At 35.5% G+C, this 26667-nt stretch overlaps 1 protein-coding gene across 1 annotated transcript; it reads right to left on the bottom strand.

Moving 5' to 3' along the window:
• Positions 1-133: 133 nt before the first annotated feature.
• On the bottom strand, positions 134-26393 carry LOC113732689 (uncharacterized). The gene is made up of 44 exons (XM_027258613.2): positions 25629-26393; positions 25326-25511; positions 22490-22579; positions 21437-21510; positions 21127-21282; positions 20706-20826; positions 20486-20541; positions 19729-19783; positions 19585-19641; positions 19373-19474; positions 17671-17751; positions 17499-17551; positions 15986-16055; positions 15564-15627; positions 13661-13809; positions 13446-13573; positions 13314-13371; positions 12965-13062; positions 12148-12232; positions 11997-12062; positions 11864-11923; positions 11539-11631; positions 11210-11396; positions 10261-10304; positions 10059-10178; positions 9842-9973; positions 9702-9754; positions 9568-9616; positions 8207-8265; positions 7458-7597; positions 7190-7338; positions 5541-5669; positions 5381-5466; positions 5149-5264; positions 4939-5051; positions 4609-4732; positions 4114-4235; positions 3397-3583; positions 3114-3321; positions 2173-2494; positions 1543-1682; positions 1330-1454; positions 1024-1222; positions 134-566 (listed from the first exon to the last, which is right to left on the bottom strand). Exons 1-44 carry the CDS (start codon positions 25734-25736, stop codon positions 479-481), a joined length of 4902 nt encoding a protein of 1633 aa, XP_027114414.1. The 5' UTR covers positions 25737-26393; the 3' UTR covers positions 134-478.
• Positions 26394-26667: the final 274 nt, after the last annotated feature.

Here is a 26667-nt window from a genome sequence, read left to right as displayed (position 1 = left end):
GAAATAGCAAGTTAACGGGGAAAAGAATCACTCTTACATTCGTAGAAATACTCGAATTGCAGAGGCTGGAAACTTCGCCAGTGAAGGCCACTGTCACATTGATATCAATAATAATATCAATAATACCTTCAGGAATCTCAAAATCCTGATGCTTGACAATTAACTACTTTTGGCTTTGTACAGGAAAAGTAGCAAGAAGCAATATATAAACAAACCGTAATTTACAAGAAAAACTACAGGAATTTCTGAGGTACGCATTCTTCTTCTTCCTGTACAGCTACACGAGTCATTTCCAACTATTCTCCTATCCTTTATACCTAGACAAACACATACCATATGATTCCAATAATTAATATATATATATATATAGTGATACAACATCGACTGATGGAGGAGACCCAAAAAAATTCCTCACATAGACGTGAACACAAAAAAATGGAACTCAAATATGCACTCAGGAGCCGCTTTCTTCCACACATTAACTTGCAAAACTCAGCTTCTGCAGACCCAATTCTGCAGCTATAAGTCTAAGCAGCACTTGTACTAGCTCCCTGACTCTTGATTCTCTGCATAAGAAATGGTTGTGAGTGTATACCGTAATCTCCTTTCAGTGGGAAAAGCATACAAATAAAAAAGCTAGTAGTTTCTTGCTTTTTCGCATCCTACAAATTTCATAGCAGATCCACAAAAGTTGTAAATAATCAACCACAGCAAGCTGTCTATTAGTAAAGCAATATCCTTTTTGCAGTCAGAGATGTATTAGATACTAGGAAATATCAAAATACACTACAATGTATGCACCACAGCAGGCTGAGGGCTCACTGTTAAAATTAAAATTCAGGTTTAGTGCGTCTTTCCTAGTAAACTTTCATTTACCATAACTAGATGGTTGAAAAAGAGGAATTCCATGACCAAATTGTGGAGTGACTATCAGTTTGATTATGTGATAATGACCGCATCTTGACTTGTGCAATTATCATAATTTACTTAAAAAGACTACCAACAAGAAATATGTCTCTTTACCTTGATACAACAAGTTCACAAAAGGATGGGAAAAGGACAAGCAAATGTTTACGTCCCCCGCTTCCCCCTGAGAGGCCATCCATCAAGGAATGATTTAAAGGAAGGACTGATGATGTATCTGAATGAATTACAAGACGTGCTAGCTCCTGGAGGACAAAAATGACTTCTTCCACCCTTGCATGTGGCAAGGGACGTTCACCTGAAGGAAGACATTAATGGTTCACGTGACATATAGCTTAGATCAAAAAGAATAATAAAGGTGAGATATTTATAAACCAAAAGTTAAGGCAGGGCAGGGCAACACACCTATCTCATTTTCATCAGTCAAAAACTTATTCAATATGAACTCACATCTGGCCATTAATATCACTACTGATACTTTGCTTACTTCAGATCTAGAAAGATTCCAGTCCATGGTCTCGTGATGGTAACTGAAAACACATCCAGCAGTCAACAACAACAAATGAAAGAAACAGATGGGAACTTTATATGCTCAATTTTTCTGAAGTTTGAAATTACCTGCCCAAAGAAAATATTTTCTGCAAGCAACTCAAGGAGAAGTGGCTACAATATGAAGGCATGAGCTCAACAGTTTCAACAGGCAAAGAACAGGTGCGTGATGCACATCGGTCCAAAGTAGTAATTAATCGTTGCAAAATCTGTGAACATCAATATAAGTTGAATAGGACCTTAGAAGCCACGTCTTATCACCAGCTTGAAGAAGCAAAATCAAAATTTTTGGTTCCAATAGAGTTGCTTATCAATGAACAGGGGGAGCAAGACATGAAATAGAATAGTGCATAAAAGAAAGTTGCAAATTTCCAAGGCAAAATAGAAGATAGTGTATAATTTCCATGAGACTGCAAGCCAGTTACTAATACACTAGGTGAAGCCCATAAAGGAGATCAAATACCACAACAAACGTGTTACATGCTCAAGCATATCTTTTTGGCAACTCAAAATAAAGATTGTACTTTATGTCCAGATTTCATCAATGCTCATACTTATAGTTCCATTTATCAAGGCTTAATTATAAAAATGTTTCTAAAATATCAATTTCTACTCCTATTTTTTTCTGGGTCTACTGAAAAGCATAATGTACAGGCACAACAATAAAAAACCAGAAAAAATCAGGTGTAAGGGTATTACATCAATAGGTGCATCAATCTGAGATTTAAGAATCTTGTCTCCCAGAATGTCTAAAACATTCATCTCCAATGATTCATCAGCCTTAAGCACAGCCACAGAGAGTGCACTAGAAGGAAGGGCACGACCACAATGGCTCACTAGAAATATCTCATACACATCAGCAACTTCTTTCCAGACACGTATTCTTGCTGTTCTGGGGAACGTCAGGTCACTAGAGTCTACAGTTACTTTGATCACATCATCAACAAGAATGTTGTTGAAGCCATCAACAGCCAATCTCCAAAGTGAGCCATCAGGGTTATCTCTCCTTGTTGCCATACACCTATCAATGAACAAGAAAGTGAAAATAAGTTTTAGGTCTCCCAACAAAGAATACACAAAAAACAATGACATCCTAATGTTCTAGGATGCATGGAAGGACGTAAAATCTTGACATTTTAAGTTTCTAGTTTTCCCAAAATAGTAATAGCCTTCCAGTCTTTTAGGTACTATGAGAAAACAACATACTCTATCCGCTTAAACTATATAATGCCTAACAAAGATCCTGGACAGTCATATAATTCAGAGAAGACAAAAATGCCAAGCATCAAAGGAGATCGTGGAAACAGTGTCTGGGCTGTCAACAAGCTAGAGTTTAGAAATCTACCATTTTGTTTATCGTATAACACAGTGTAAACTTCTAAAGTGGCTGCCAGAGAATGAGCATTATGTTTACTTCAACTACTTTCCAAAGTCCCATGGTTTACATTAACTGAGCACACTACAAGAAAAAGGTAAATCCATCACTTTATCAATGTGCAGAGGAGTATTCTCTTTTTAAAGGAACTAATGCCTAGCAACTCAAATTTAAAAAGTGTTATTAGAATCCACCATGACACTCGACACAATAAGGATTCAGCAGCTGAGCTTTGTGGGCAGTCAATCTGATATCAAATTCTCACCTTCCCAGACCTTGAATAGTTTCCACATAAATATTGTACTTCTCTGCAGCCGGAGCCTGCAAAAATAGATCCACCAGCACAGGAACAACCTTCTCTGCAAATAGATAACTGGAGCTTGTGACTGATTCAAGACCATTAGGAGAAGCTTGCCCTTTCTTTTGGGGTGTTGAGGCTTTCCCATTTGGGACCTCCTTTATACTCTTATGAGCTGTGAAAAAGTCAGAATACGAAATAAGATCCTTTTGTTTGTGTAAAGAGCAGTATCTTTATGCAGTATTAATACCATGGTTTTGGTCCTTGCTCTCAGTTGACTCTAAGTCATCATCGTTGTTTTCTATGCCCAAACTAGGTTTTGGAAGATACTCCAATAGTTTCCCAATAAGTAGTAACCACATCGCTGAAAGGTGTCTTGCTGGACGTAACAGCGGCAAGATTTCCAGTGCAGTACGTTGAACTGGTGGAACATTGCCCTATAAACATGAAAATCTCCACATTATGTGGAAGTTTACTATAAACTGAGAATAAATATACTTACTTCAGAATAACCATTTCGCTGAATTACAGTACATGAGAGTAATTTCAACTCAAGATTAAAACTGATAATTAAAATGAAAGAAATTCAAACAGAGAGACATTTGCTCCGATAACGCAATACAATCCCAAACATATGGATAACGCAGCAACAGTTCTCATATTTTCATCTGCCATAATCCCATTAATCTCCTACCCATTTAAGGAACAAACGAAGCAAACAGCATGAGTATTTACAAATCTAAATATATACACAGACAGTGAGAGGCCAGGAGAAGACTTTTTGAATAACCAGACACATAATCCCATAATCTCCTATCCGTTTAAGGAACAAACAAAGCAAACAGCTACACACACACACACACAAAATCTGTCTATGCACTTACAGAGACAGAGAGAGAGGGAGAGAGAGAGAGAGCAGGAGAAAACTTCTTGACTTAAAATCCAGTTATTAGATAAAATAACTCACATATTCAGCTTCAAAGTTATCACTGGCAAATTTGGCCTCTTTAATTGCAGTATCAATGACAGAGAGCAACTGCTTATACATGTCAGTGTCAAACATCGCTTGTGCTTGTACATATACTTCTCCTGTCAAGAGTTTATAGCAAAAAAATAAATTAGCAAAAAGAGAGGAAAGGAATTGAGCATGTATGGGCACACCTTTTGGTGATACAAAGGACATACTTATAAAATTGCTAATCCACATTTTACGGGATAGGATACAATAATTAAACCCCACTGACCCACTGATCTTTCTACTCCAATGAAGTTGTAGGCCAACACAAGGGGACCTCCAAAAACATTGCAGTTTAGGAAAAGAGAATTTGAAGTCCTCTGACTAATATCATTCTTGAACACCTACACATGCGTGAATATTGAAGACAAGCATGCAGACAGATATTGTGTATTCACTGAGATAATTAATTTCATTCAACAAAGGGCAATAAATTTTATTTATTACCTAAACCATGTAAAATCTCTTGCTTGACCTTGCTTGATGCACTATCACTGCAGTTGGGTGATTTTTGAATAACAAGTTCATAGACATCGAGCACTGATCTGAGATATGGCATTGGCAAATTTCCCTAGTACACGAAATTGGTTTGAATGCGTTAGAAACATTAATAAACAAGCAGATGCATTTCCTAAACACGCGGCATTAGATATATTTGTTTATCTCTGCATGCTAAGCAGAAAAGGCATTTCCTAAACACACAGCATTAGATAGATTTGTTTATCTCTGCATACTAAGCAGAAAAGGCACTCAAAATGTCGAGAATCAAATGGCTACCTTTGGAGAATGTGAAATTACAGTTGATTGTAAGCAGTTTATTGCTGCTAGGGCAACCTCCTTACTACCATTTAAAATACTATTCTTAACAAAGATGAGCAACGTCTCCCATCCTGCGCCATAAAAAATCATCCAGACTTATGATAAAGAATTTTATAAAATCTAACATTTTAACAGGGAATAGTAAATAAAAATATGCAACCCAATTACCAGACTGAAAATTCTTTAAATCTCTGAGAAAAGGGAAAAAAGAGCGCAGTATTCGAGCTATTCCACCTAGGACCAGGACAAGTGTCTCATCCCATTGTTTTTGAGCTGTATTACGACTGTAAATTCATCCAAAAGATCATAAATTTTATCACTAATCAACATAAAAAAGGAGTTAGGAAATAATGGGAGGAACTAAAATTTGCTTGCAATGAAGGAAGTGGAATTGATATACCTATGATGTATGAGCATATGAACAGCTTTTCCTCCTCGTGTTCCAAGCTCTTTCCCTTGCCATTCATCCCTAGATGATGTCGCAGCCTAGGACCAGAAAGAATAAGATTAAAAAGGAAAAATTAGAGCTTCTAGAACTTTCTTTATCCATTTCAACTTACCATATGGGACACACGATCTAATGTAGGAAAAACATAATTCCAGAGACAATCCTCCCACATGCTCTTTGAAAGTTTCTGCCCATGGCTTCCAAGAATTTGGAAAAGCGTCCGGATAGCAGAGTTCCTAACCTAATGATATAATAATTCAATGAAAGTGAGAAAATAATTCAAATAGTCATAAGTTGCATAAACATGATGTAAAGTTCCCCTATCTGCATTATGTAATCAAGCCCAGTGAAGAGTCACATCATTAACAGTTATTCACTGAAATAGAAGACTCCACTTCATTGCTGGGTCAACATTCGACGTCAGCATGGACTAATAAAACAAACTTAATAGAGAACTAATTTTTCAACTGAAGAATTTAGCAGCCAACATGGACACTTTGGACAAAGCCAAGGCACATAAACCTTTTTGGCAGAACCAAACTAAGAAAAATGGATTTTAATATGTTATGAAATTTCAAGCAGCTGAATATCCAAAACATAGATTGGAAGACTTCATAAACAATAGTTGCCAAAATGCACAATCAAATGTTAAATACCAACGAACACATAAAGAACAATTTTGTCAGATAACTTGAAGCAATACCAATAAAACCAAAGTCATAACATGTCATTAAACAGCTTAGAAAGCAGAAGCAAACTATAACAGCCTGAAGGTATAATTCAATTACTCTATAGCGTAAGTAGTCCAAATTGGTTAATCATTTTAACGTTGAGATTCAGAGGTAGCAAAATGTTAAAGGTTAAAAAATGAGTATTTAAAGAATGTTGAGGACACCACCCTTGTATGATATTCCAAATAGCATAGAAACCAATCATTGGTGCATGGAACAGATAAGATGTTTCCACAAAATATGCATTTGAAATAATTAATATGCTGCAAATGTAACTATTGCCTTTCCAGGAGTAGCAGAACGAGCAACTGATTTATCGTATCTCAGTCATTTCATACCGAGTACCAATTAACAACAATCTTCTACCTAGAAGTTTGGTTTACATGCTGATGGTTACGGTGTTACAAGCTCTTATTTCATAGTAATCTTTTTAGATAAATTGAAAGAAAAAGTCATGTAGTCACCAAATAAAAGTCGAAAGAAATTAAGAAGTTTGAACTCCTTAGGCACTTTAAAGTTCTGGTTAATATCTTTTGGATCAATCCAACAGAATCTTTCAGTATCTCCTTCTCACAATTAAGACCCGCTTAAAACCCAAAAGTAAATGTTCAAGCGCTGAATTTCTATCATTAAACACCTTGGAGAAGGGGAGGTTATTCAATCCCAGAGGGTAAGCTACTTACTATCAGAAACGAACCAGAGCATACGAAAAAAAATCATAGAGATGGTGCCTAAACCATTTGGTCTATAACCTTTTTAAATCTGATAACAAACATTCATTCAAATAAGCAGGATCCAGGTCCAAAGATGTTCAATCAATACCAAGGCAAATATTCAGGAAAGATTTTTCAATGTGAAAATTTGACGTGTTCCAGCAAAATCATAGTGTCTTTTGGTAGGGTCAGTTCAGCTTGCTCTTTAAATGGTTTTGCCCTCCTGGGACAACTTTAGGAATCAGAAATTTCAAGGAATGTCATTCTCACGAGTTGCATATATGCAGAAGTCTAAATCCTTTGAAGAACTGCAATACCTCAGGTCTCTCATCATCACCCAGCTTTTGAAGTAAAGAGAAAACAGAGAAAAGCAACTTGTCACGAACAACAATACTCATCAGCAATTGATCATCGAAAGGATAAGAGGAATTGAGAATCTGTTCATTTTTTTCACTGTTTATTTGATCTGCAAAAAGAAACAAGCTCAGAATACAGCAAAAAGGCCGAAATTAATGATAGTTTTTTTTTAAAGCAAAGTTAATCATAGATTTGAGTTCTGAAGCAAAGCATGTATAGCCAACACACCTGTTTCTTTCTCTCTTTGAGGTCCATGAGAAGCACCCTTGACAACAAAATCGGTTGATGTCCACAGAAGTCCAATAGCTGTCAAACTTATATTCAATTCATTCTTCTGAGCACTATAAGCTCCTGCTACATCAATGCATCTGGAAAAACATCAGACTAAGGATGTTATGTGTTGGTAAAGAGCTAATGGTTGCACCAAAGAACAAGGCATTCATGCAGGCACACAGAGAGGGTACTTATTGTGTAGAAATGCACCTAAGAAAAGATAAACAATCTTCACAATTTCATTAAAGAAAACCTTCTTGAAAAGCTCTAATAGAACAACGTCATTGTCATGTAACATCAACTAATTAAATGGTTATACTATGTTTGACTGCCAACTTTATATTCTGGAATTCACTTTTACATCATTTCTTTACCTACGTATTTGAAATGACTGTAAGACCCTAAACTCATAAAGTTAAAAAAGGAATCAGTGTTGTTTTTCTCTTCATAAATCACAAGAATTGAGAACTTATTATTATTATTATTATTATCTTTTAGAATTTCATAGTAACCACGTACAAGATGTACAAAACATTGTGTCATGTCTGTGCACCATTAGCTAACAACAACTTATGGTTTTGAAGTCCTAATAACAGCATATATGACAAAAGAATAGTAGTATCAATTGACGAATAATTTGTCCTATCCATGCCTTGGTTTAGACCAGAACAATAGACTGTAAACCTGCTGTAAAATGCACTTACACATGGAGGCAGTCAGCAGGTATCGTTGAAAGGCCATCATTCATTATCACACGAAGACTCTGAGTCAGAAAGGAATACATGTCAGTTGAAATTTCAGATATGAACAAACAGCACCAATTCTGAAGTATCGGAATTAGGTACAACCAAGAAATAAAAATGCAAGCAGTTTTAATTGAAAATAAAAGCTAGCATATATGCAGCAAAGCACATGTCAAGCAGAAACCACTCAAAAATAAAGAAACTGAACCCTCTAGTCTACTGTACAAATCCTAGCATAAGCACTCAATAGTTTTTTGGGAAACTAATGTTGTACCACCATTTCTTCATTTATTTCTCTTTATGGGTGGAGGGATACACACAGACACACCTGGAAACCAGGATTTTGAAACCTTGCAAGGCACTCCGCCCTGGCCACTGGGGCAAACACCAGTTGCTTATCATGGATTAGAGAAAAATTCTTATCATGGATTAGAGAAAAATTCATGCCAAACATGAGGAAATTTAATAGCAACAAAAACAAAAGCTATGAAAGAAACTATTGGAAATGACCGCAACCACCCAGGTACAAAAGACCAAATCCTTTCAAGAGTTCATATTTCATTTCCAGTCCCTTTAACTGAAGCATTTCCCATGAGAAATAGTCACTATAACCTAATAATAGCAGTTCCAATATACCAAGAGACTATCAAGTGTGCGCATCAACGGATTAACAGCATGCTTATCTAAATTGGTGTTTACAATAGGAAAACTAATTTACTCTTTCTGGTCATTCTCAATGGTTTTCCCCTGCATTCCATGATTGGCAATAAGAAAAAGAAAAGAACTGATATATTTTCCATTTTTACCTATCTTTAGAACATACTGAGTCTGATCTACAAGATTCAACACCAAAACATTTTCCATAAGAGTCATATCACTCTTAGTGATTCACATACTCTTTAAGCCTAAATTCGTAGGCACAAGATTACAGAACTCTACATATTACAGAACTGTTTGAAGAGTGAAAGAAAAACATGCAGGCACCACCAAATTAGGTAATTAAAATTTAAGCAGGTAGAATAGAACACATGGGACCACTATTCTTTCTCCACATAAGGTGCTCCACGTGAAGACACTTTTTATTAAAAAAGAAAAATGTAGCAAGACATTCAAATAGTTTTAGTACATTTATGTTGATAGTGCATTACACTTTCCCATCTTTAGCTGAAGCATATTTGCATAACAAAAATCATTAAAGGACCCACTTATCAATGCAAACTGACAAAGAAAAGTAAGGTGTGAGCTGGGCCTCAAACCTTTTGTGCTTAGTAAAAACCAGCTCTTTACTACTTCAAAATCACTAAATGACATAATTTTCTCACCTGGAATCCCAGAGCGATGAGATCCTTCTCTGATGCAAGAGCAACAGACCTGAAAGTATGAGCATAAAAACTTGGTCATGAACCAACGGCAAGCTTACTGGGGCAGCTAAAGCATATCAACAATTAACAGAGACCTTAATGTTTCAAGGATATTTTGCCAGCTGTAGCACAACTTCTCCCCATGCCTCTGAAATAAAACTTATAAGCAAAGGAAAATAGGTAGTTTAACAACGGCAGATAGGGACAAGCATCACATTAAGGATTTAAGACATACTTCCAAAACGTGAAGAAGAATTCTAAGAGACCCAGCATGAATGTCAAAGCTTTTCGAAGAGGAATATAGAGTATCTAAGGGAGAAATGACAGCACACTCCAATGTTCTCAAGTCTCTAAACTTAGTTTGTGTCTGCACAGATTATCAATGAGAAGCAAGTCAGTATCAAATCACAACAAACTACACCTTTCAGTGAAACTGCATATGCAATTCTCACATTATCAAATCCACCATGTTTTTTTCCCTGAAATAGCTCAGAACCTAAAACGGCACAGATTGACTTATCCATTGCATCCAGTGCCATATTGCGTAAGTGCTGACTAGAGCTATCAGAAAGCTGCAAGGAATTCAATACACCTAATCAGGGAAAAGGGGTTAATTGGTATAGACATTGCACAATCAATTCATGCTTAGATTACCTCCAGGAAATGGCCAACAACTTCATCCCATAATGGCTCTACCCCTGTTGCCAAGTATACCCATTGAGGAATGTTAAGTATAGGAAACAGATCTACCAACACAAGATACTGAGGAACACAGTATCTTCTGCGTGTCAAACTCAAATCAAGAACTACACGTCACAGATTATTCAGAGCGATTTCAATCTTTAAGCTCTATTCATAACATGAACATTATATTTTTTTAATGAAAATGAAAAACCAAGCAACAGACATGCAAGGAGCACTCTGACAAATTCCAACTAAAATATTTTTCTGAGTGTGGTATAAAAATACAAAGACAAAAAGATATGCATGTCTTCAAAAGCTAACCAACACTACCCAGACACTAACAGTTCATTCAAAAGAAAAAAGATTTCAGATGATAAGAATCCTGAATCTCATGCCAAAGGTTGAAATTCCTAGGCATCATCAAATGCTCAGAGACCAAAAAAAACAATAAAGGATTAGCTCTATGATATAAACTCAGCAAAGCCTTATCTCAAGTACTTGTGGCCAGCTTAGAGGAAGTTTCAAGCTGCTCAATCTAGGATGTCCTTCCTTGGTCGATAAAACCTGTGCCTAAGAATGACTCCTCTTATCCCTTTTCCTTTTCTGGTAAATCATATAAATTGAAGTGAAGATATCCTCTTCTCAAAACCTAACACCACTTTGATACTATAGTATTTGTTCCTATATGTGAGACTTGAGAATACAACTCTGAATTTCAAGTTGGAACACCCATATCCAGAAAAGTAGAAAAACATACAACTAATATAAAAAAATATGGCATCACGCATTCAGTTAGCAAAGGCTGATATAGTGTGAATTTCCATAATCAGTACTGTTTCCTCCTCTTTTTTCACATGTTTAAATGCAAATATGTAATGATATTAAACGGAGCCAATTTGCATTGTAATATTGGACTTACTATGCAGATTGTTGACTAATATCGTTAGCATCCTTTCCACTGCAAAACTAATAGTCCCGAATTTTTGATTGGATGCTTGTGCCAAGCTACCAGAAGTAGCAAACATGTATTGATGAGACAATTGCCGTAAAGCAGAAAGAAGTGATTTCACTGCAGACACATGCATTAGGGCAGAGCTCTCGAACAGCTGAACAAAAAAAAAAAAAAGAAAAAGAAAAACACAATTGTAAGCTAATGGAGATGATTATACACACACACACACTAAAGAATTACAATTATATACTCCACAAATACCCAAAGAGAATAGTAATAATGATGATAATAATAACCTGAGAATTCAGTGAAGAAAGGATATGAAAATCACTATATTGACCAGAACCAGATGAATCTCGTGTAAGCCTTGGCACAGCTGTAGATACCTCCTATATGAACATGGAATATAAAACTTGTGAGCACATCATAGTAAAATGTAGAGTCATAATTGAAACTTTTTCATAGATCTTTACAAGCATCTTGTTAGATATTAATTTAAAAAAAATGTTCAAACTTGTTAATTGGCATAAATCTGAATTATAGGGCTCATTGGGATAGTCTGCATTTTTGGATACATTTCTATAGTGCACTCAATCTTGGACAGGAAAGGAATTGTCATACCTGCGTTGAAGCATGTGGTGAATGAATTGCTCGGTCAAGAGCAGCTAGGGTTTCCAATACCTACAATTATTTAGAAAAGAAATAAGAACATGTAATCTTCTTTGATATAGATGAAGAAGCTAAAATCACATACCAGGACCCATGAAGGACCCAAGAAATTGTGCAGTCGATGGGCTATATTGAAGAGGGTTCTTAAAGCCTGGGTATCACAAACATTAGCATAAATCAAAATACTGTTTAAATCACTAACATGTAATCAATTGATGTCAGAAAACAGAGCTAACCTGAACATTTTTAGGAGTGAGGACAATGTTTTCCCTCAGATCAACTACTACTTCTGACCTCTTTGACCCAGGAGACTGTATCAAACTGCATAAAATTCAATGGTGAAGTCAAAGCAAGGCAAAAAATATTTACTGCAAATAACTTACTCCTAGAAAAGGAAAAATAGTCAGCCACATTCCATACCCAACAGACGTTATATTTTATTTTTACTACATTACCACTGCTGGTAAGCAGTCTAATGACTCAGAGGACCACTAGGAAGAACCCAAAGGGACAGTTCTGGTACCACATGATGAACAAAATTTCTCATTTGACATGCAGACTAGACAGAAATATCATGCAAACTCATGCAGGCAGTGCTCTAGAAAACAAGTTTAAGTCGAATATTTGATTGTTAATATAGCCTATAGCCAGTTAAATTATAACCAAAGCGGGCTCCAATTTAATTTCCAAGTCAGGGGCCAACAAAAAGATTTAAAATACAGCAGAAATGGCAAATCTTAAGACACCAACTCGCAAACCTGTGGCTGTTTTGCTACTGTGGCAATCATTTATCCAAATAGATATAATCTTGACATTAACGTCAAGAAAAGACCTAGATTACAGAACAATTGGGAAATCTCAAGATGCAAACTGACAACCCTGGGGTTGTCTTCCTACTGTGGCACCATTATCTAGACATATAGCACAAAATTCCAGCATCGACGCAAAAGTACTCACAGAATGAGTTCCCCACTAACATGCCACTAGTAAGACATCAACGAGCTATAAAGGAGTACGAAAAGCATGACATCATGAACAATAAAATTGTGATACCTCTTCTTTTCAACTTCATTGGGTATATTGATGGTAAACTTGCAAAGGGAGGCAAGAAAAGAATTCAAAGGCTCCACAGCACGAAGAACTCCACAAGCCTAATCAACAAATACGCAAGCCATTATCATCTAAAGTAAAAGATGATGACAATATTGAGATAGCAGTTTATGGGTTTCAAGTTACAAGGGACAAGCAAGTGGTTGGAATATAATTAGCAGCTTTAAAACAAGAGACACTAATCTAAATAAGCAGACCATCAATTTGCTCCCAAAGATTCCAAGAGTGAAGGACAAAAATCATAGTATCCATAAACAGAACATGATCATAATTTGGAGACAATGAAGAATACCTGAGTAAATGCTTGATAACCCTTCAATATCTCTAACACAATAGCCTCTCCTTGTGACCTGCAATACTGACTTTGTATCAGCACACACATCAGCTTATCAACACTAAAAATACTAAATGATCTTTTACTTACTTTGTCAAAATCAGAGACAAAGCATCAAGTATTGTCAGCCACATGGAATCAACCATTGAAATACAAAGAGTAGCAGTTTTCCCAGTACATTTTTCTGGTGACTCAGAATCATAGCGGGGGGACTCAATCTGGTGGCTCCAAGATAAACAAACAAAATAAGCAAGTGGCAAAACTAGATTTGAGCAAAATGTACATACTTTGATTCCTACGCGCACCTCACCAACATCAACTGCCTCATCTGTCAAAGTAGCCACAGTGAAAACAACACCCAACAAACCCTCAATTGCCAATGTTATTGAATGGGCTTCACTGGCAACCAAGACAGCAGCATTGGATGCATCGTTATCTAAACTCCATTCAATCCCTGGCACATTTTCAAGTTTTCATCTTTTGTGTCCATGACTGACAAACAAATCACAATTGGGAAATTCATGTATTGCAGACAATTATTTACAGCATACTCGTGAACCATACATTATTCAATTCCAGGCATTCAAAACAAGTACTCAATTTTTATGGCTATTTAACAAAAAAAAAATAAAAGCAATTAAATCTCTTCAAATGCAAGATCAAGAAAGGTTGCATGTTGTATGGAGATGATCATCATCAATAGAAGAAGCTACTGACTTGCACAAGAAGGAAGTATAAGCACTTCATACTCTTAAGACTAACACACACACACAAAAACAATAAGTTAGAAACATGTAAGCTCTTTCCAAACTTCCATACCTAGCCTAAGACCACTTCTTATGTCATAATTATTTGAAGCAATTGAGCAACTGATCTACATGTAGTAAATGATGGCCGGCCTTACTGACATAACGCTCTGATTAAGTCATCCTGTTATTAATGTATAACATTTGCAGCAAAACATGTTGCAACCTTTATCATAGACAATGCATCCAAAAAAAAAAGAAAAAGAAAAGAGGGACCAAGCCCTTCTTTTCCTTCTGGGAAAATAATAAAAATTCATATCCTCACTCTATACTCATAGTGGCTCTACCATAGTGCTAGTACGTGCAGCCTCAATCTCCATAATTAAATCAGAATAGTAAACTAAAACAAAGTTTGCTAAAACTCCTGATATCAAAAGCAAACAACTTTAAGGTGAAAGTAAATTAATGCACTACCGTAAGATAGTTTAGTTTCAGGCAATAAAAATTTAGATGAGTTATTGTCAAAATCTAGGTGATTATGTTGATCTGATAAGCATTAATGATCACAACTTGATGTGAGAACTGCACTCTACCACTTGAGTTTTTCTTACTTGAGTCAGACAAAAATCTGATATTCCACCAAATTTTTCAAATCTTATTATCATAAGGTGTCTTTCATAATAGATACAGAACAACATTGTACATTCTATAAATCCAAAAGAAAGCTGCCAAGAAAGTTTAGCTACATTATAAGAGACAATAAAAAAAACTCACTCCTGTAAAGCCTAATCTAATTTAGTCTATGTTACCATCAAATGTGTCTATTTAAAAGGTTTCATTTTGATGTTGCTTTTCTCTTCATTTAAAAAAAAATTTTTTTAAGCAAAGAACCTAAATGGTCCCTAGATTATATTGATAGTCTACCTTTAGCCACTAATTCTGTTGGTTTCTAAATTAACCACCTTAAAATAGAGCTGATATACTTTTAACAATTCCATTGAATTTCAAGGTTAAATCTCATGAAAAAGACCCATTTCGTTGTGTAGCACATTTGATAGTTCTGCTTAGATAACCCCAAAATGAAACAGAATGGCCAAAAGTATGCCACTATAGAAGTTCAGTGGATAATTTGAAAACAAAAACAGTCAAGTGGCCAAAAGCAAGTTATCCAAATAGTTTAGTGTCCATTAGGTAGTTTGCCCATATTTATAATTCATATCATAGGTTGCACATTAGACACATGTTTCTACACTTGGAAACGGATTCTTTGTTTCTTTATTTATATTATATTTCAGTCAGAGAGCATGGAGAAAATCACTGAGGACAATTTTATCTTTGCACGTTTGCAAGCATCCAAGATCAACAATAATTCCAAAGAATACCAAAACGTTGAATTGCCAATTTTCTGTTACATTTAATAAGGTCAAAAGCACATTTAGCTCTACATTATTCTGGGAAATACCTTTAGCTTTACTGCTAAACATTCCAGCAACAGCTGCAAGGCTCTCCTCACTTGTGTCCTGAAACTGTAAAATGAATTAAAAGTGATCAATCTAAATCCTATGTCTTCTGATTTGTGAAGTCAAGAGGACAAAAAGGGCACAAGAATAGCTGGAAATAGTCCCAAGACAAACAACAGGGTATATATTCAAGAACCTTTACTTGGAAAAGGCACAATACTTCTCATTTCCTCATTCACCAAGTACCGATAATGAATATGAAAATGAGTAGCATCATTTAAAGATAATCAAGTAAAACACAGTAAAAAGAAACTAGGATAGATCATAAAGGTGCAACTTTCCCTGCACACTCAAAAAACGACTTGAGTGAACATATATTGAGAATATACAACAGCAAAAAGAATCCTCAAGGTGTAATTTTTACCTGAACATTGGAAACAACTCGAGCCAGAGCTTTTACCATATCCTCAACGATATTGGTGTTCTTCGGATGCCTGCAACACATCATAATTATCAGATTCTGTAACCAAAGGACTATAACAGAAGCACGTCTGAACTATTTTTGTTCTTGGGATGACTTTAATGTGTCATCAGTTATCCAACCATTGATTTATAGTTTCATGTGAATGACTCCTTCCTAAAACTTTTCTTTAAATTCATCTTCCAACATGATATCAAAGATCATCCAGGACCCTATACAGTATCATCAAAGGGAGCCAAGGAAAGCATCATCAGAGAACCCCATTAATTTGGAATGTGTTAATCGTGTCTAAACATTCCCCATCACCAAATCTTCTAGGCATATCATTGCACAAATCAATCTAAGGGTCCATTTGAATTGGTGGATTTTAATTTAAGGAAGAATTTGAAATGAGTTCGTTTGAAATCCACATTAATTCAATTACCTTGTTTGGCAAACAATTTGAATGTACAAGGCGGATTACTAATTAACAACCACATTGTTTGAAAATTGAAAAAGTTTAATAGTCATATACTAAATTTTCATAAGTTTCCTTTTCTTCTTCTAAAGTCTTCTGAAGTGGTTCTTTTCGTAAGTGGCTTCCACAGCAAAGCTGCTGTTATTATCCATTTTTCTTTTTTGGGTTGGTGACTTTCCTGAAAGTGGACATCACTTAATTGCACAGACCAATTTGTGAGAGTCCTCAAACCATATAACATCACAGAGCAAAATGACGTAGCAGGCTGCCTTTGGTGTCCTATTTTTGGATGAATTTACCAATAGCCAAAACTTATGACAGCGAAACCATGGTTATGCAGCCTGGTCTTCTCTGCTAACATATACAAACGCATAACTTGGACGAAGTATGGAGAAATATAAAAGAGAAGGATTTTAAGTGATACCTAATCTGGATGCATTTGAATTTCATTAGTTTTAACTCTGCAAATCCTTCTAATCAATTGGTGAATCTAAATCTCCTGTAAGTTATCCAAAAATGTCAAGAGATTTGGGGAAGGATTTGAAATTGAAATCCACTCATATCGCCCCATCCAAACACAAACTAAGTAAATTTTCACAAAAATCTATCATACACAGGCCTCTTTAAATTTTGGTCCATGTATCATTGAGCTACTAGATACAGAAGCAGAAATTGTCAATCTGCTATACCAGTTTATTGACAATTACAGTTCTCCTAGCATCTTCGCGAAACACAAGATAGAAAACCAATCAACAAATAAATTGTCAAAATCAGCCACAAGCCACAAAAACATGCAGGTAATAGAAAAATCATCTGAAGTAAATCAAATGACACACTGTTTATCTACACAACTACAGCAAATTCGAGAAGATATATGGAAACCAGTAAACTCATTAAGAAAGTGGATTCTCAGTTCTACCATATCTCCCAACAAGATATTTTCCACTAAAGCAGAAGGTTACAGCATTAGTAAGAGTTAATCAGAGTGAAAATGCTTACATGTCAAAATTCTGAAAAAGAATTCTCAAAGTATGCACCTCCACACAGAAACCCTGTCAATTTAACAGTCATTAATCATCATGAAACATAAGCTTACGTAAAATGTCTTAATGTATTCATTAACATTGACTAATTCATCAAGATATCCTGCATTAGGGTTCATTCTACCTACCCTCAAGATTTCAAGAACAAGAATGCGATGCCATAACGGTAAATCAAGAGATATAACTCTGATCAACATGCTAAGAAACACCTGCAATAGAATTAAAGAAGTTTACACATATAAGAATCTTCCAGCGAATTGAATTTATGAGAAAGAACAAAAAGCGACATGAAGTTCACTAAGCAATCTAACATTTTTCCTACAGACTGAACATGGTAAGAAAACCAATTTAATCAAATGGAAGAAGATTTTTCCAGTTACAACGGAAGTTTATGTTCAGATTCTTTTTCAAACCATACAGAGCTTATTAGAAGTTTCACATTAGAGTCCAAACAGTGGCAAGAATCACCAGAATTAAACTGGTTTCACGGATGAGTATTCAGTGAGGAGCTTGGGCAAGAAAATGAAACGGAACAGCTAGTTCTTTGGATTTCTTTTCAACATGTAGTCCTCATGACAAAGAAGTGTACCTCCTCCACCCCCCTTCCCCCCCACCGCTCACCCCAAAAAAAAATATTATTCTTTGGATTTACACCACTACTCTTACCTCCTTTTCTTTGGCATGTTCCCCTTCTCTCTCCCCTTTCCCAGTTCATCTTTATTCCTTATATCTTAGGGTTAATTACAGTTTGCCTCCCTGAACTTGACCCATTATAACACTTTGCCCCTTGAATTTTAAATATACACACTTTGCCCCCTTCATTGTTAGTCAAACATTAATTCTCCATCCAAAATTTTGACAAAATGACATTAATGCCCTCACACAATAGTTCTAGAAACTTTTAATTGGAATATGAAACATCTTATTAGAAAAAAAATACAAAGTCACATGATTTAAAAAATTAAAAAATAAAACATAGTATAATACCAAAGAATTGAAAAATTGTATTGCAGAGAAAAAAAAGAATTTAAAAATTCGTAAAACTTTTGCACAAGTTTTTCATCACTTATCTTTCTTCCTTTAAATTGTAAACAGATTGATTTTAATAATTGTCATTTACCTTGCAGCTTTCACAAGATTTTCACGAGTCAATAAAATGCTATTAGGTAATTATACCACATTCATACCTTGTTTTGTATTTTGTTTGAGTTCTATATTTAAAAAAATATATAAAAACTTTTTAAATATGCATTTCAATACATTTTTTTTTAATCATATTTTTATCTCATATAAAACACATTAAAATGTGCTACAATAAAAAATATAAGCAAATAATTTTATTCCAAATGCACTAATTAATTTTATTTCATTTAAAATAAGTACTGCTATCCGCAATGAAATAAATACACTGAGTTGCTTAGGACTTTTTTTTGTGAATTATCTAATTCATTTTAGTACTAAAAGTTCGATGTGCATAGAGTAATTGTGTTTAGATGCATTTAGCAACTATTAAAGAAATAGGTATTTATTGTGTGACAATTATTATGTGTGTTTAAGAATTAGTCAGGGATATTTTGGCCATGAAAGATATAACTTCATTTTAACCCCATCAAAAAGTTAACCACAAGTTGTAAAGTGTATATAATTGGAGTTTAAGGGGGCAAAGTGTTATCAGGGCCCAAGTTCAAGGGGACAAAGTGTAATTAACCCTATATCTTACATCAACCTTTATGCTTTCAAATACTCTAAAATGCATCAGTTGAAGGAAAATACAACAGGATTTTGAACAATTATTCCAAATGCTTTGTGACAAAATAAGAACAAACATACCTCAGATTCAGTGATGAGTGATGAACTATAAAGTCTGATAATATGAGCTACTGAACGCAAGACCAAGCGACGGAAATAAGGCTCTCCAGTTTCACCATCAAGCTGATTCAAGAACACAGATCAAGGTGGAAGAGAAAAGTTATAAAATATTTTTCCAGATAGATCATCAAACCTGTATAAAATTTTTGTGGCTATATTTGAAAGACAAGCACCTCAGAATTTGTTCGAAGTGAGGTCATAAGCAGTGAGCATATTTGGTGACACAGAACCTGTTGGTTGTCCAGCCCATATTTAAACCAGAAAATTAAAGGAAAACAGAATTATAAAAGTTTTGAGGGCAGGAGGACTCATAGCACCTGATCATAAGGAATCAAGACCCTGAATAATACCACATAATTGGATAGGATAAACCTGAAGAACCATGGCATAAGAAAATCTAATTAAACTCATATCCTTTTGATTATTTTATTATCACAAATTCATACCAACATACACAAGTAACCTGCTCCAACAATTCACATTTCCTTTCCCTAAAATTTCAGAAAATGAGAAGCCACTTCCCGTAAAAGTTGTTTGTCAAACATAATAGTAAGAAGTTGCTTGTAAACATAATAGTCAGATATCAGTTTGACTTAAATGTCCTTAACTGATAGGAATATGTTTCAATTTCATCAATATGCATAACAGTATTTATGTAATAACAAATAAAACTAAAAATAAGAGTACATTGACAATTACTTGAAAGAGAATTGGAATTCATATTTAAAATGTTAAAACACTCCTAATTTCAAAAGGCTTGCACATTATGAAAAAGAAACCGAAATTCTCATAAGAGGCCTATCATTCAAATGCTTATAATAACTTCATAGATACGGTTACTTGAAGCTACACCAAACACACAGTAAGAACACATTAATTCCAAAATCAAACTTTAAATTCTACCTGCATGAGTTGGTTTTCAAGCAGGGACACCCCTAGGAAAAGGCGTTTCCATCATTCAATATTTCACCCACTATCAGGCAAAATGCACATTTATGCTTGTTACAAAGTTCCTACCAGGTAAGCTATTGAAATTAAGCAACCAGAAGCATAGAAGAAAGGGAAGACACTTACTCAAGTATATCAAGAGCAAATGTCCGTTGAATTGAGTCAACTCGTAACCAGATGCCCTGAGACATTGAAGCAAACAACTATTTCATCTCGAAATAAACTACAGATGATGTTTGAAATTGGAAAATCTCACAACTGCAATTTTTTCAAAAAGTAGCTGGTCTGTAATATTGCATTCTAGTTATCACAAAAAGCAATTTATCAATGTTGAATTAGAACATACAGATCCACCTGCAGCAAGAGCTGTCAGGTCCTCAAGCAAACGAAGCCCAAGCTTTCCAGAATTAGTTAAAGTGTCCCTCATTAATGATGGCCCTCCAGAGACCAATTCTAGCTCCAATGCCCTATCATACAAGGTTCAGGTGAGCACACAGTAAGGACCTTCAAAGCCAAATATAATATGATAACAGAAAAACTCCAGTTCAATGATATATGCCATCATATCTGAACAAACTCAACAGCTAGCAAACAAGATATAAGAATACAAAGCTTTAAATCTAGATCTAAGAATCTCAATTTCTCAAGCAATCTGGACAACTCACACATGGATAGCGATCTACAGGCCAAAAGATAATCCAACCAACATGGGATGCACATATATGGATAATAAAGAAAGAATTGCTTGGTAAAAGGAAATTACATACTCTAAGCGGTTTAAATTCCGATTGACATCACTAGTTACTGAACTAGCACGAGAGATGTATCCTCCAGAACCACCTTTCCCTGTAGGAAGTGACTCAGCACAAACCACATGATCAAATATCAGTGCTACTGCCTGTCGAAAGGTTGCTGCAGCAGTGCTGCATAAGTTTCAAAGGGGAGATAAGAATCACTTTTGCTGCTAAATAACAGAATAAGTCAACTAGGAAGGGAGATACAACAAGAAAGATAATTGGCATATAAATATGAAATAAATTTGGCACCTATCTAAGCTAATAAAGAATGTCATCTTACTTCCTCACGCTGTCAGAAGATCTGCTGCTGTCAAGCAGCCGAAGACAGATACCAAGAGCTTGAGCCATATTCTCCTGAAATTAAATGATTACTTCCCAATCAACCAGATAATTTGATAAATTCTTTCACAAGTTCAAATTACCTCACCAAAATGAATAAACATAATTTAGTGATCGTATCAATCTTTTTCAAAAGATGCACCTTTTCTCCTTCTAAATGATTCAAGGATGCGGAGGATCAAGGCCTTTCGGGACTGGGCTAAATGGCCATTATGTTTAACTTATTACGTATTGAGACTTGAGAGTGCTGAAAAGAAGAAAGGGTGCAAGACAACGAAGAAAAGGAGAAGGAGATGCAAAAAGTCCGGGCCCAAGCAACACTTAGATAAACACAGTCTAAATTGTCAATTTTGCATTATTGACTGAAGGATTAAGAATTCACATCCACAGAAGGACATTCCAAAAATGTGTAACACTAGTTAAAGAAAATTTGTTTTATGAACTACATCTGTGGCTCCTCAATGACTCTAATTTGGCAATATACTGAGATATGACATCAACAATATTACTGGTGCAGAGAATAGAATTAGGTGAAAAAACAATATCATCGTAATCAAAAACAAGTGTGAAAATTTCAGGAGACTTCCATCTTAGATACTGTCAAGCTGCATTACGAAATCCAATTCCAAATTTGTATTACTAAGACACAAAGAAAACCAAAATTGACGAGCTCCTTATAGTCAGCCTGGTTAGTGGTTTATTAGCCAATTACGCATTGTAACAGAGTATGGCAATAGGCTGTTGAAGTAAATAAAAATGATGGTCAGAAAGTCTATGCTCGCATGGTTCTCAGGACTCTGGCAACTGAAGCATCAGCAACCGACACAAGCCCAAAACACATTGTAGGATGAGGGAATGAGAAGCACTTCCGGTAAATCAAGGAGCACAATGATCTCCTCAATACCTTTCTTATGCAATTGAACACATATACTGCTGCTAAACACAAATAGAACTTCAAATAAGACATGAAAAGAGTAGAGTTGTAGACAATAACCTCAATATCAGGTTGCAAACGAGACTGAAATATTATGAGGATGGTTTGCAGGGTCTTTAGTTGGATGCTGTCATCTGCCATTTCACCATGCTGCATGCAAATGAGGGAAAAGAACACAAAAAAAAAGAGAGAAAAAAGGATCAAGAGTTAAAAATCTAAACACAGAAAAAACTCAAACAACAACCTGTAGTCAATTTTTCTTTTAAGGAAGAGGAAATATAAGTGACAGTAGGGGAAAACTAACAAAAAACACTTCTTAGCATGAAAATGGGCCATAAAGTACCAGAAAAATGCATCATAGATGTCAGACGTGCATAAACTCCTGCACTATTTATCTCATTTTCAGTATTAAAAAAATTCCTTTCTGCCATTAGTAGAACGTTCAGCATATTGATCCAGTTCCTTGACAATATAAAAGAATATTTGCAACTGGCAAATAAATGAAGACAGAATGACAAAGTTCCTATGAATTCTAAGTGTATCAAGCAGGGTCCCAATCCCAGGCCAACCCCCAGCCAACCTCTCACATTCCTTATTAAGCATTTCAAGACTTTGATGAAGCTTCCTATGATCAAACATCAGAGAAAAGCAAATGTACATCAACAAAACCTACCAAATGTTGAGCAGCAGAGAATTGTTTTACTTTTTCTAAACTGTTGTTTCTCCGTTCACCTATTATAACATGTAAGTGTCATAGCATTCTAAAATTTTCTTTTCAAACTTAAACATCAACTTTTTCATTAACCTTTAGCTCAATGAAGTTTTTTCCTTCCAGAAGCTCTACAAGATCATCATTGCAAGCAACTCTAAAAACTCTTGGTCCACACCTCCCATAAGTTGCTGTTGCTTTTTTTTTTGGGTTTAAATTTCAAGTTTCAATTTTCGACATAGACAGGATTAGCACCATTCCATGCCTCTAGAAAACTGACCAACAGATATGTGGTACAATGTGTTTCTGAAACTGAACATTGGCTCTCAACATGTCTACATTTCAAACAGTCTAATAATTGTGAGTACTGCCTCGGATGTTAACCCATTTTCACAACCTGCCAAGACATCATTTAAAATTGCTCCTAAACCCATGTACATAATTTTTCTCATTCTCCTTTTTCTTATCGTTATCTTCCTACTAAGATTGGCAAGGAGCGGCAATGAGTAAAGGCAAGGAGGGGCAATGAGTAAAAGGCATCCTTTTAAAGAAGCATCAAAATTTTAGCTACCTACAAATTCACTTCTAGGTGGAAATAACTGTTTTATCTGGGTAAGCTTGTACAACCAAATTATTTCATACAGACTCTACATCAGTTAGAAAATCAAGCAGAATCAAGCAGATGGTATCACTACATACAATAATCCCTCCAACTATTGAATTCACAATATACTAGGTCTGAAATGCCAGTTTTCATAAGGAAAAGTCCTCTGATTTGACCCCTCCAAACATAGTATATACTTGCTGCCAGGGTCAATGTGCCTACGTGCCCAGCAAAGGATTTTGTTGAAAATGTATGTCAGGCCAAGGCAATTCCTCGGACCACATATAGGATACCCTACATAGTGCATTAAGTGCCATTACTTGCTGCAAGATGCTGAAAATGGACCAAAAAAATTTTCCAGCTCTCAGCTGCAGTGTGTCATAAGCCTTCCTTTACAAACCAGTCACAGTATGAAAGAAGAATGAGGTGCTATACCATTAACCATACCAGTTTAAACCAATTAAACAAAAAAAAAAGGAAAGTTCAGGTGTACTGCTTTGAAAGCAGAGGCAACCAGCAATCTTGACCAAATTTAAAAGTTTGATAACCTCCTCTGAGCTTCTTCTACCTATAGGTTATATACACTTTTGTACTTGCAAAATCAAATCAATACTACTTCCAAATGGCAAATCCAAGTTAGCCACAAGAGAGGGTAAAAAGTCTCCAAAAATCTATTATATACCTTTGCAACATTACTTCTAGTCCTCATTAAATACTTTGTCCAGCTCTCTAAACTTTCAGCAACAATGGATATTAGAAAACATAAAAATGACGGCTTGCTGCTGGGTAATGCATTCATCCTGAAATACATGGCAGAAGGTTTGACACTGAAGACTATCTAAACTACTCAAACCAGAAACCAATTAAGGTCATTTGGAATGGAGATGTTACGTAACACTACATCACATTTAACTCTTTGCTCCCATGTGATTAAATTTGATTATAGCTGATTACCACATCAGTATACAAGTCAATGCCTAAAGCTACAGTGCATATGCACTAATGCTCTAACATTTCAATTTTCTTATTTGATTGCTCCGAAGAAGGGACCTTAATCCCACTCGCTCAACCTTATAGCTTCCTCTGTCTCAAGCATACGATCTCTTATAATTATACTATTTCCCTTCTTCCCCTACATCAATAGATTCTATAGGCACTCAATAGTACAGTCCAGGATAACATTTAACAACTACTAAGGACAAAGAACAGTTTTGATGTGTTCTACATTTGGTTCTATATCAGACTTCAAATTTTATTGGCATTGGAATAGCGTCCTATCCATATTAAGCTCATATGATTCAATCTAAGTCCAGTTCTTATAGAAAACCAAACACGGCATATCTGGAATGCGTTATTCAAGCGTGGTAAAGAACGGCTTGGTTCTTCTCATTTGACTTATTAAACCTCACCATTGCTAATCTTCAATACTTTCTTCAAGCCTACACCACAAGAAATTAAACATAGAAGGTCCAATAACAGGAGCGGAATACGGAACTTTCCCTCTCAAATTGCAGTTATAATGAGCAGAAAACAAAACAAATTATTTGCAATGACATCGTTGAGCATCTAGTACAAAAACTTACATCTTTTAATGTAGCGAGAATCTCCTTAAGTGCCGATGGAGCAACCGCATCATGAGATATGAGTTTTTGCAAACAAGACAGCCCAATCACACTCAACTTCACATTTCTAACTTCACAAGCCATCAAAAATATCCGCAGAATATCCTCATTATGCGCAATTTCACTCGGACTCGACAGTGATCTTAGCTGCAATTTCCACATTCAATATCAAACATTCACTCTTCCAATATAGAAAAGTACTACTACCTTATTGCATTCAGTATAAATCAAAATGATAGGAAAAAATTGCAAATTGAATCGGACCTTAAGAATAGCATGTTCAGCAGCGTCTTTGACGGTGGGGTAACGGCGGCGAGATTCAGCGGAGAGAGCTCGCAGATCTGCCTCCAGAACCGCCATGAAAGCAGCCATTTCTCTCTCTCTCTCTCTCCCCTCCCTATAAAAAACTTAGATTGTATGCGTTTTTGTTTGTATATTTATACGTATGTACACTGAAATCCAGGAAGTGCTACTATTAAACGACACCGTTTTTAAGATCTCCGGTACAATGTTTTATGTCAGAGAATTTAGAAGTCGGAAGCTCTTGCAGGGGAAGACAATTTTTGATATTTCAACTTTTGCTCTTACTCTTTTGCATATTTATGAAAAGACCCTCATATTCAAGCATAACAATTATTCTCGTCCATGTCAATTTTGTCCCCTTCCCCCAACGTCCAGATATTCCTGGCTTGGTGGTATGCCTGTTCTTTAGTTAGTACTTAGAAGGGGGGCATAAAAGGGGGGTTGACATGTAAGAATGTTGAATATGTAATTTGCAATGAATAGGATAATTTCTTATCCTATTGAAAAAAAAAGAAGAAAAAAAAAATCTAATATTTTAGCATAATCGGTACATACACCATACATCGCAAATCTAGAATTAAATTTGGCAAAGTGATTAAAATTCTTTCTTTCTCATTTTTAAAATAAGAATTCGATTTTTCGCATACCCGTTCGTCATTCCCATTCTTTTGATTGAGGATAAAGATAAAAAGGGCTTGAATTTTCAAACCCTAAACAGGCTGCGTTATGTGAATGTGTCCAAAATTATCAAACCAATTAAGGATGTAAGTTCCATTCACAATAAGACCTCTTGAGCTTGAGAGCAAGGGTTGCTTAAGTGTTACAACCACCTTTCCTCCATGTATCTGCCAAATATTCCACAATCAAGCCTCAAGTCTCGTTGCAGTTGTATTGGCAACACAAATTCCCCATTCCCCTTGAATATACTTGAACAAAAAGCCAGCATTTCAACATAATCTTTTCCATATCTGGTAATGTCATTATCATGTCAAAACAAGCA

Source organism: Coffea arabica, chromosome 2e (assembly GCF_036785885.1).
Source record: "Coffea arabica cultivar ET-39 chromosome 2e, Coffea Arabica ET-39 HiFi, whole genome shotgun sequence".
Taxonomy (NCBI): Eukaryota; Viridiplantae; Streptophyta; class Magnoliopsida; order Gentianales; family Rubiaceae; genus Coffea; species Coffea arabica.
Note: the sequence above shows the minus strand (reverse complement) of the source record. Positions and strands in the feature narration are given on the sequence as shown.